Consider the following 12585-nt stretch of genomic DNA (forward strand, 5'->3'; position numbering starts at 1 on the left):
GCTTTTCAACGTCGAATTACATAAAAAAAATCGGTTAAGAAGTACTTACATACTTTAACACAAGATCACTTGGAAACATTTATGCTAATGGCTATAAAAAAGATGCTTTGTATGAGCTTAAAAATGATGAAATAATCGATGCATTTGCTCAAAAATCTACTTTAAAGCGGAATTAATGATCGAGAGTTAGTAATTATTATTTTATAACATAATTTTAAAATAATGTTTAGGTTTAGATTATTACGTTATATTAACATTTTAAATATTATTAAATTAAAGTACTTGCACTGTACTTGTCCTTGTACTCTCACTCTCTTGTATAAATGATTTACTAAAATTCAGCTTAACACATAATTGAAAAATTCTCAAAATTTTATTTTACTTTTATCTTAATTACATCAAATTCATATTATATTTACTATTTGTAAGATTGCTTATTCGTAAATAAAAAATATATCAAATTAAAAAAAGTCATTGAAGTCAAAGTTTTATGTTTGATTTAAAAATAATCTATATTTTTGTTTTTTTGATTTTATAAATGACGAATAAAACATCCTGATAATAGAAGGTAAAATGAGGATTGGTGGCCGCTTTTCTATAAAATCACCGGGCCGCTTGAAAAGTCCCAGCACGCCACTGTCACCAAATGGGCGTTTTAATGAGTGGAACATGTAGAATATGTCAAATGACAACAATTATGACAGGTGATAAATAGCAGTCTGATTTTTGCATGAGAGTTTAATCTCTGTTCGGAGAGTTTAAGTCTGTTCTGTCGGACAAAATAAATGTGCTGTTTTCGTGGTCTGACCGTTTCAAATTTTTAACCTGTTCCACAATTAAAACCGCCCTTGTTCCAGTGTTCCCATATATCAAAGTTTATCCGAATTAATAGCTTAAGCTATTAACAAATTTTCAGCTTGCTATTAATCAACTTTTTTTTCATACGCGGGATCCAGACCTATATATTCTAGTTCAATCAGGGGGTACAGCAAGCATATCTACCGGTTTCGGGGTTTTTAGCCCATCATCAGGAGATATACATATATGCTCTTATCTCTGACTAAACCAGGATAATACTCCGCGTGCAGTCACGGATTGCAACGAACGAAAAGGAAGGGATGCCCTAGCGACATCTGCTAGAAAAAAGTTTAAGTTTTTACTCTAATAGCACAAAAAATAATATTTAAAATACTATTTTATGTCCTACCCGATTAAAAACAATGGAAACCTTCTCTGGTTACAGCATCCGAGGCTTCTAAAAATGCACGCCATACGGATGCTGAGACTATAGGAAGATAAGGGAATTTAACAATTTATAATTTACATCCCAACTGCTCAGTGAGGAAAAGTTCCCTTATAGGAAGGAGTTCCCTTCGTACTCCAAATAGAGTAAATATATAAATTAAAAATGAATAAACATTTTCAATGTAGTTTACATATTTATTCTATTTGGAGTACGAAGGGAACCATTCTCGCTGGAAATTTGTGAATTATTAATTGTAAAATTCCCTCATCTTCCTATAGTCTCAGCATCCGTATGGCTTGCATTTTTAGAAGCCTCGGATGGTGTAACCAGTTAACCAGAGAAGGTTTCAAGTGTTTTTAATCTGGTAGGATATAAAACGGTATTTTAAATATCATTTATGTGCTATTAGATTAAACGCTTAAACTTTTTTTGTAATAAAAATGTACTTTTTTAAAGATTTCTCTATATTCTATATATTTGAAGCGTACAACATATTATACATTATAGAGATATGGCAACACTGCCAAACGCAAATATTTCGTTCTGTGGTCTGTGGCCATGGCCATCCTTTGTAGCTATCTTCAACGGAACGTTAGGTACAAAACATGGGAATATGAATGAAACATTTGAAACCTTACCTTTATTGTTTTAGTTGACATGTTAGCTAATAATTTCAAGTGCTTCTGGGTTAATTTCAATGTATTCTTAAATAAAAACATTGTTAAGTTCCTATTCCCGTTGATTGAAGTTATTTCAATCACCAATAAACCTGTAATCAACATACCTATGAACACATGAATTAAATGAGAGATGAGTAATTGATTTTGTATGTTATATACTTTATATAATATAAATACCACCTGCACAGTCACTCCAAAACTTACCAATGGTAAAAATATTTTCACACTAACACCTTCCGATGATTAATAATCTGAATATCAGCTGTAAACTCTGGTAACCTTGTCCCTTGTCAGACTAACCAACAATAATATAATTAGTGAACCCGAAGATAAGGAGTATTGTTGATTTTTTAATAACCTATGTACCATCCTATGTGTATATCAAGATATGTGTACATACTGAATACTGAGGATCAACTACTGTTTGTTAAATCTTTGGTTTAAATACATCTCCATTTTAATTTAAATGGTATGCATTTGATTTCAGAGTCGGGCTAGCACAATATTGATATATTTTTATATTTTTCAATGAAAATAATTAGACATTACCTATATTATTATTTTACTGGAAAATTTATAATTCAGGTGACTTTTATTTAACGTTCTTTTGTTTCTGCTAAATTCATAATACAGTGTGTCAAAGCCAAATGAAATAAATATTATTTCAAAATTCATTATTTCGTGAATGAACGATTTTGGAAATAAATCAGGAAACTTAAAAATTTATTTTTAAATTATTATTTTTTGACATAGGTATAAAATGAAATACTATTGACTGTAATACATCCAACTCCCACAGAAATCTGGAAGCACGTTGCCACTAGCGCCACTGTCGGCTTGCGGTGAAACTACGTTGTGACAACGTACAATTTGACTTAAACATTCAAATTTAATTTTATAAATTTTTGAATAACAAGCTAATTTTGTTAAATTAAATTAAAATAAAAATAGTTCAAACACTTATACAAAAACAATAATAAAGCAATTTTATAAATGTAAGGTTAGATTGCTCTGGTTATCACCGTAGACCGCCTAGATGGCGCTATTTTTTTGCTTCCTCAAATGTAATGGGAAATGTCAAGAGTTGTATGTATTATAGTCCATAGTATTTGATAAAATATATATTCTATACGCTCTGTGCTTCGCTGGTGTCGCTCCTAGCGGATTACTAATGCAACTTTCACCGGTAATTTTTAAATTTATTATGTAATTTTTATCGTTTAATATTTACAACGCAAAAAAGTAATTAAATTGTAATCGATTTTTTAAAGATTTTGCTAATCATTTTAATAATGAAATATTAATTTCTTACTTCGGATACTTTCACAATTATCGTGTAGATGGCGCTTAGATTAATTTATAATTACATATTACGAAATATTAAAAAAAACTTAAATCCAGTATTTAAAACGTAAGTATTATATTTAAGGTAAAAATATACACCACAGCTTTGACCAACTAATATTATTTCCTATTAATGTTTTTAATTTAAATGTATTAAATTAATCACTTTGACATTTATGTCAAATTTCCAGTAAAAGCTTACAGACTTGTCACTACTGGCACTCGCGAATTTTTAATTATCCCCTCTACCTACGAGCTCATATAGCGTATACGCTCTGAGCTTCGCTGGTGTCGCTCCTAACGGATTACTATTCAACTTTCACCGGTAATTTTTAAATTTAGTATTTAATTGTTATCGCTTAATATTTACAACGCTAAAAAGCAATTCAATTGTAATAGATTTTTTTAAGATTTTGCTAATCATTTTGACGTTCTATTGATGAAATATTAATTTCTTACTTCGGATACTTTCACAATTATCGTGTAGATGGCGCTAAGATTAATATTACGGAACATTAAAAAAACGTAATTTCAGTATTTAAAACGTAAGTATATTTAAGGTAAAAATATATACCACAGCTTTGACCAACTAATATTTTTTATAATAAATGTTTTTAATTTTAAGAGGATCGGTACGTATTTTCGGCTGCAATGCTATTCAAATAGGGATTAATTTTTTTCGAATCCTGAGAAAACTAATAAGTATTTTTGAAAAATTTAAACGCAGAATGAAAGATTACGTTATTAGCGAGGGCCGAAAGTCCCTGAGAACTTCTATAATGTTTATTTTAATAAGTTACAGGGGTGAAAAACTAAGAGAAAATTTAGTGTGACTTTTAATTTCAAATATATCATTCAAAATAACAAAATAAACTTTTTATTTATTCTAAGGGACTTTCGGCCCTCGGTAATAATTTAGTCTTTCATTCTGCGTTTAAATTTTTCAAAAATATTTATTGGTTTTTTCAGGATTCGAAAAAAAATAAACACAATGCCGTGATAATATTTTCCAAATCTATCTTTGTCTTACAACGCACTCAGGCGAATATAATATTGTCAGCATATATTGTCAGTCAGACACTGACAATCAGTGACAATTTTAAATATTTGACATTGCATCGGGAATATGTTGAGTTATTGATTAAATATTATTGATATATAGTGTATTTGATAAATAATTGATTTAAGACGTGAACTTAATAAAAAGTTATTTATTGTGTATTATTTGTGGAAGATCCAAGCAGAGAATACATCAGGATAATATATTCTGTGATCCAAGTATTTTGTTGTTAAAGATGTTCAAAATTGTAAGCGTTCCATAACAATATATTATTAAAAAATCACTTTAACACTTTTCCTCTTTTCTCGATTGAGTATTAGTCTTTGTTGTACAAATAAATTATTACAATCAATGAATACATAGTTGATGAAAAAATTATCACATTTATTAACTGAATTAATAATTTGCAATTATAAAAATAACAGTTATCCAAGAACATTCAAAACCCATCTCTTTAAATTAATGATGACATTTTCAAGTAGAATGACATTCTAGTAATGTTTACATATCCATACCAGTGTGAATTTTACTACACGTAATTTGCCGTGTAAAGACAGAAAAAGTAGGGATACACGTAAAATATTTGCGAATTATGTACCCATAGCCTTAATTTTAAATTAATCACTTTGACATTTATGTCAAATTTCCGGTAAACGTTTACAGACTTGTCACTACTGGCGCTCGCGAATTTATAAATATCCCCTCTACGTACCAGCTCACAGCGTATAGGGTGTCGAGAAACTCTACTGACAAACGAAGACAGGAGATACCTCAGATAATTTCAAGACAATAAATTTAACCCAATTTACCTAGTCCGAAAATGCTTCCTGAGGGAGCTAGAGCTCTTTGAAGATGGCGTCTTGTAATTAGCGTTTCTTAAATACATCCAGAACGCTTCTATTTAGAAAAACGAAAATTGGTACGCGTATTTATCTTTCAGAGATAAATCGATTCCATCCATTGCGAATTTCTAGTACAGGTCATAGGCGTCCGTTTTAGGTAGGACAACTTTTTTGTCTTTGACTTTTAAGCATGTTTGATACTGGATTAAATAAATAAATAAATAAATAAATAAATAAATAAATAAATAAATAATAGCTTTATTACCCAACAGTTTCCCATTTCTAGGGTAAAAATTTGAAATACATTTTTTTGTTAGCATACAATCGGTATGTTGAAAATAAAGAGTGAGAACAATTTAATTAAACAAATAACTATGTAAATAAGAAATAAAAAAGATAAATAAAAAAAAATTAACAACTTAAGGTACTCCATAAACCAATGCGGTACCAACTAGACGATTAATTGAGCATGAAAAAATATCACAATGGTTGCATATTTTGTTATAGTTATCGCACACAACATAAATCGGTGACTTTAGTAACATGTTTGTTCTCGCGCGTGGACAAGTAAACACGATAGTTGACCTGGAAGATATTCGTGGCACATTAAATCTAATTTGGTCTAATACATCGCTGCAGTCAATACGGTTGTGTAATAACTTAAATAAAAATGAAACTGAAAATATAACTCTTCTTAACTCTAAACCTACAATATCAAACCTGTTACATAACAAATCGTAATCATAACCATGAGCTGGATATACTCCATGTTTAAATGCTAAATATTTTAAAAGTTTCCGTTGTATTATACCTTTTCAATCTGTTGCATATAACATCTATAAAAATAGGATACCAAATTAAGCTACAATATTCTAGTCTTGTTCGCACTAACGATAGATAAAACCGTACATTTTCATAGCATCAGATATTTTCTGCTCAATATGGTCATTAAAGGTTATTGGATGGAATATTAATTTGGATTATTAATATGGATTATTAAATTGTGAGGTATTCTAGTACTAAAATGAATTCTTGCTTTAAATCGATAGAATACTTCGTTTTCTAAAAAATCAATTTGCAAATTTTTCGTTTTTCAATGAAAAAAAAAAGAATAAATAAAAAAAAACTATTTAGAAAAACGAAAACTGGTATCTACGTGTTTATTTATATTCCAGAGATGAATCAATTTCAGTAATTGCGAATTTCCAGTACCGGTCATATACGTCCATTTTGTGTAGGTCAACGGTTATTTTATCGCATAACTTTTTTGTCTTTAATTATTAAGCATTTTTGACACTAGATTATTAAATTATGAGGTATTCTAATATAGCCCAGAGAACTAAGGTTTTTCTCGTGATACAACCCCCTCCAGGCCAAAAATAATTTTTTTGCGTAGTGTGGACCCCTATAATAAGAACCTATATGTTTCCTGCAGCCGATTTTGTTGGTATACATAGTTATTAACAAATGAAGATCAAAAAACAGTAAATTTTCGCTTTTTTCGTTATCGCCAAAAAGTGAAGCATTTTAAACAAATTTGAGAGTAAGAAGCTTATAAATCATTTAAAAAATTTTAATATGGCTTTCTATGAATATGTCTATCCTTATTTGTTGCTTAGAAAATTGAAAAATAAATCATACATTTTGGGTTTTTATAAATGTTCTTAACTTATTTAAAAATGAAGCTAGAACCTTCTTATTACACAGAATGCTGAGACTTCTGGGGCTCAAATTATACCTTAAAATTTTAAAGCGATTGGTCAAATATTTAAAAAGTACAGTAACACTATGGATAGTTTATGAAAGAAAAAAATATATACTATTAACTTTATTAAAAAAATGACAAAAATAATTTTAAATATTGCAAAATTATTTTGCAAGAATATGTCTATTTTTCAAACCAAGTTCTTGGGAATTAAATAACCTTCAATTTTATATTTAAACATTTTTTCGTATCACTGATGCTTATCTTTTTATTCTGAAGAAAATGGCATTTTTTACCAAACTACAAAAATTCGTTATTCGCTTTTAACCCCAGTTTTTTTAAAAACTAATCATTTTAAGCCAGTCAAACTTCTAGAATCTATTAATAATACATAACTAAAGAAGAATGAATAAGGCCAATGACTAAAAACATCGCTAACTTACATTATTATGCTCCCAATTGGATTTCTCCTTTGGTTTTTCAAAAAAATATATTGATTTTTTAAACGTAACTTTTTTATTTTTTATCTTAGAAAGTTTGGTAAAAATGAATTTTGTACGTTTTTCTAAGGCCTATAAGCCTGTTATTATTAAATCTTTTTAAAATCCTCCGTCGCAAAAAGAGGTGATTTTAAAAGGGTTGATAAAGGTGGTTTTTGCATATTATTACAAGTTTTAATTGTCAATAGCTCACTCAATTTTTTCGAATCTCTGATGCTAATCTTTCTATTCTGAAGAAAAGGCCATTGTTTTCCAAATTACCAAAAATTTGTTATTCGCTTTTAACTCAATTTTTTTAAAAACTAATCATTCTAAGCCGGTCAAACTTCTAGAACCTATTAATAATACAAAAATAAAGAAGACCAAATAAGGTCAATTACTAATTTTAATTAGGGTGGTGATTAGGTGGTTGCTTCCAATCACTTTTCGCTGAAAAAACTAGAGATTGACATTCTTTTCATTATAAGTCACTTAATTTTTGAGCTAGAGATTTTTTCTATTTCTGGAGATAGATATTTTTAAACACTTTAACAAACTTTTTTGAACAAGTTATCCTCGAAAAATGCATAGTTTTCCCGTCTTTTGACTTTGAAACTACAATATTTAGCATTTGACGAAGAAGAGCTAAGATATAATAAAGTATAGCTCGATTACTATTGGTCTTAAAGAAAATTAAAAAAAAACGGTTTTGTTTATTTTTTCACAAGTAGTATGGTATAGTTAGACCCAAACCCAGACATCCAAAGTGAAAGTTATCCTCCAACACCAAATTATTCTATATGGTCCATATAATGTTCAGAAAAAGTCACACCATTTTGAGCGTCGGGTTTGGGGGGGGGAGAGGGGGGAGAAATCTGTAAATTCGTAATTTTTTACGTTTTTCGTCAATATTTCTAAAACAATGCGATTTAGCATGAACAACCCTCTATACAAAATTGTTCTACATTAAATTTGAAATAAAAAAGGCCCTATGCATAACCCTTCTAAAATGAACGGTTCCAAAGTTACGGAGGCAGTATAGTATAATTGGTCCAAAAAAAGGCCTAACCCAGACATCCAAAGTAAAAGTTTTCCTTCAACACCAAATTGTTCTATATGCTCCACATATTGTTTAGTAAAAAGTTACACCATTTTGAGCGTCCGGTTTGGGGGGGAGATGGGGGAGAAGTCGGTAAATTAGTAATTTTTTTACGTTTTTCGTCAATATTTCTAAAACTATGCTTTAGCGTAAAGAATGTTCTATAGAAAAATATTCTACATAAAATTTAAAACAAAAAAGGTTGTATACATAATTGTTATAAAATCAACGGTTCCAGAGTTACGGAGGGTGAAAAGTGGAGGTTTTCGATACTTTTTATATTTACCGATTTCTGCCCCCTCTCCCCCCAAACCCGACGCTCAAAATGGTGTGACTTTTTTCTGAACATTATGTGGACCATATAGAACAATTTGGTGTTGGAGGATAACTTTCACTTTGGATGTCTGGGTTTTTGGTATAGTTATACCATACATTACCCAAAAAATATAAAAAGTATCGAAAACCTCGACTTTTCACCCTCCGTAACTCTGGAACCGTTGATGTTATAACAATTATGTATTCAAGATTTTTTGTTTTAAATTTCATGTAGAACATTTTTGTATATAACATTGTTTACGCTAAAGCATATTTTTAGAAATATTGACGAAAAACGTAAAAAAACTACTAATTTACCGACTTCTCCCCCATCTGCCCCCCAAACCGGACGCTCAAAATGGTTTAACTTTTTACTGAACAATATGTGGACTATACAGAACAATTTGGTGTTGGAGGAAAACTTTTACTTTGGATGTTTGGGTTAGGCCTTTTTTTGGACCAGTTATACTATACTACCTCCGTAACTTTGGAACCATTCATTTTAGAAAAATTATGCATAGGGCCTTTTTTATTTCAAATTTAATGTAGAATAATTTGGTATAGAGGGTTGTTCATGCTAAACCGCATAGTTTTAGAAATATTGACGAAAAACGTAAAAAACTACGAATTTACCGATTTCTTTCCCCTCTCCCCCCAAACCCGACGCTCAAAATGGTGTGACTTTTTTCTGGACATGGTGTGGACCAAATAGAACAATCTGGTGTTGAAGGATAACTTTCACTTTGGATGTCTGGGTTATGCCATCTTTTGGATCAATTATACTATACTAAAGGTACATTTTTGTTAAGTAAAGTTGTTTTGATAAAACGAAAATTTTTGGAGTTATTAGCAGAAAACTTATTAAAAACATCGATTTTTTTCGATATAAAACTAACGCTTTCGATAGCGAATAAATCGAAAACTATTAATTTTATCAAAAAAAGTATGGAAAGTTTTTTGCTTAGAATGAATGTTTTTACCAACTTTTGCGGTCAAAATATAATAAAACATTTCCACCCCCGAGATGGGGTGGCAACCACCCCCATAGTAAAAGCGCCTTTCGGCATCACATAGATATTGATCCTTGGACTATCCACTATTTATCTCAAATTTTCAAGCAAATCGATCCATTCTGTAAAAATTGCTAGGTTTTGTCCTATTTTAAGCTTCATTACTCGGACTATTAAGGCAACTTTTATTGTAAAATATACATAGTATTTATAATTACTTACTTACTTATCCTCTTCGTTCCCACTGGAACATAGGACATCTACTGTCATTCTCCATTTTTGCCGATCTTGTGCTTTTTCTCTAACTTCTTTCCAGATTAGACCGACGTTTTCTGCTTCTTTAATAATTGTTTTCTTCCATGTATTTATCGGCCTCCCCTGTTTCCGTTTTCCTGGAAGTTGGAATTCCAATGCTTGTTTTGTTATGTCTGTGTCTGGTTTACGCAGAGTATGGTCCACCCATTTCCATCTTCTCGTTCTTATTTCTTTATGTATTGGTTCTTGCTTTGTTTTATTCCATAAGTCTGAGTTTGTAATTCTGTTGGGCCAAAATATTCTTAGAATTTTTCGTAAGCATTTATTGAAATGTCTGCAATTCAACAAAAATTGTCTACGATTTCTTTCTCTTGCCAACTTGCGATTTATGTTTGCCCATCTCTTTAGATTAACCACCATTAAAAATCGTTTTGGTAATTTTGCTGTAGAAAATCTAAAGAGATGGGAAAAATATAAAGAATCTTTCCAGTGTTGTGTTTTGTTATTCTCCAAGTTTGTGATCCGTATAACAGTACTGCCTTTACAATGCTATTGAAGATTTTTACTTTTGTGTCCAGTTTTATTTCATTAGATTTCCATATATTATTTAACATATAATAGGTATGCTGTCTGTGCTTTGCCAATTCGTGTCTGGATCCAGTATTTATAATTAATATATATTAATCCTATTCAATTATTTCTAAAACTAGCATTGGTTTATAATTTTGCTTTGAAAATAAGAAATCTCAAATAAACTAGGTTTTATTTCTTATACCTATGCTACTAGGTAAATGAAAAATTATATGCAACAAAATTAGAGAGCACATTAGAGGGAGGATAAAAAGAACAAAGTTATTTACAGAAAATTGTCCAATATATTGTTTTTTTTCTATCGCTTAAATTTTTGGAATTTTATTAGAAAACCTAATATCTATAGTATCAGGAAATATAATGTGTTATTAATTTATATAATTATTTTTATTAAATTTTATTCAGATAATTTACAAAAATAGTTTTAAAATTTAATTATAACAGTTTAAACAATAATCAAGACGATTTTTTAAGATGGTACATCATCCATAACTATAACATCATAACATAAAATTATCCTCGTTTTCCAATCATTTTGAGTCCGTTCATCTAAACTTATTTCTAAACTATTAGTTCAGAGAAATACCAGATATTGGATGTTTTTGGAGTTTTATGGACTTTAATAACCAAAACCTCTATATTTCCTGCAGTGGGTTCGGTGGATTTTTTTAAATTATTAACAATTTAATTAAAAAAATCCATAATTTTAAGAATTTTTGTATATGAGTACAAATTAACGCAATTTGAAAGGATTTAGAGGTAATTATGTGATGATTGATGAAACATATAAGTATTTTTCCTTAGAAAGTTGTAAACAAAACTGAAGAATTTGTCAGTTTCAATAAAAATGTTAATAACTATTGTAAAAATAAACTTACCTATAACCTTGATGTTACGTGGAAAGTTGGTTAATGCGATTAAAATTTCAGATTGGTTGATCAATTAGTTTAAAAGTTATTCAATTTGTTTATCCCAACAACTTTTTTGCAATAACATAAGTTAGAATTATATTACAATCATCCTACGGGTTGCAAAAGCAATACAAAGAGTTATTCTACCAAATTAATTTAAAAAAGTGAGAAATAAGCATTTAAAAGGACAAAGTCATCCTAAAATACCTTAAAAAAATTCCAAAATTTTTTACACACAATTGGCATAGGCAATTAAATATTTAGTTTATTAACAAAAGACATATTCGTAACGTATGCAAAGAGCACATACATATTAAAAAAAGATACATCAAAATAGAAGTTAATAGAGAAAGATAGAGGTTTTGATTACCGAAATCAATAAAATATTTATTTCTCTGTACTAACAGGAACAGGTACTCTGTGCATGTTCAACTAGTTTTTCAAGAGCAGGTTTATTTTAAGAAAATATCTGGTATAGTATTTTTACTACAAAAACGTTATTACGTAGGTCAAAATTTTTGACGTAAGAGAACTGTCAAAACATTAGAATGTGACTTTTCATTATTGCTATGTTTATTATATGGAGACCTACACAGAGGAGAGGAATCGAGATAGGACGACCTTGAAATTTTTGTACACAATTTTGCCTGTTTGCTTGGTTTCTCGCTAGGGCGGCGGTGGCGTAGAAATAGATGCTACTTTTGCATTGGAGTGAATGTGAAAATTTCGAAAATAATTAATTATTCGTAGTTAATATAAGATTATTGGTTTTGGTGGTTAATATTATTTAAATATGAGTGCCAAGAAAGCTTACACTAAAAGAACTTGCTTCGTACCGGGATTTATATCGAGTTATCGTTCCGATAAAAAATTCAAAAGGGAACTTAACGAAGTTAATAAAGACTTTTTATAAAGATTTGTCTTTATGTTATTTATAACGTTCGTGGATTAAACCTATTCGTTTGTATGTTATTTCCTTCGGTGTAAATAAAATTTGTGCCTATTATTGGTTTTTATTTTAACCTGAAAATTATAGTGATAATAGTAG

The 12585-nt window shown here is 29.6% G+C and overlaps 1 protein-coding gene across 1 annotated transcript in view; it reads right to left on the reverse strand.

The window, feature by feature from the left end:
• The window catches only part of LOC114326777 (valacyclovir hydrolase), a 129036-nt gene extending 126696 nt beyond the window's left edge, over positions 1–2340 (reverse strand). The window contains exons 1-2 of the mRNA XM_028275209.2: positions 2131–2340; positions 1885–2015 (exon numbers count right to left, since the gene is read on the reverse strand). Coding sequence (XP_028131010.1) covers positions 1885–1965 — 81 coding nt within the window. The 5' untranslated portion in view covers positions 1966–2015; positions 2131–2340. The remainder of the gene's footprint in view (positions 1–1884; positions 2016–2130) is intronic.
• Between the last annotated feature and the right edge of the window lie 10245 nt (positions 2341–12585).

Source organism: Diabrotica virgifera, chromosome 7 (genome assembly GCF_917563875.1).
Source record: "Diabrotica virgifera virgifera chromosome 7, PGI_DIABVI_V3a".
NCBI classification, from domain to species: domain Eukaryota; kingdom Metazoa; phylum Arthropoda; class Insecta; order Coleoptera; family Chrysomelidae; genus Diabrotica; species Diabrotica virgifera.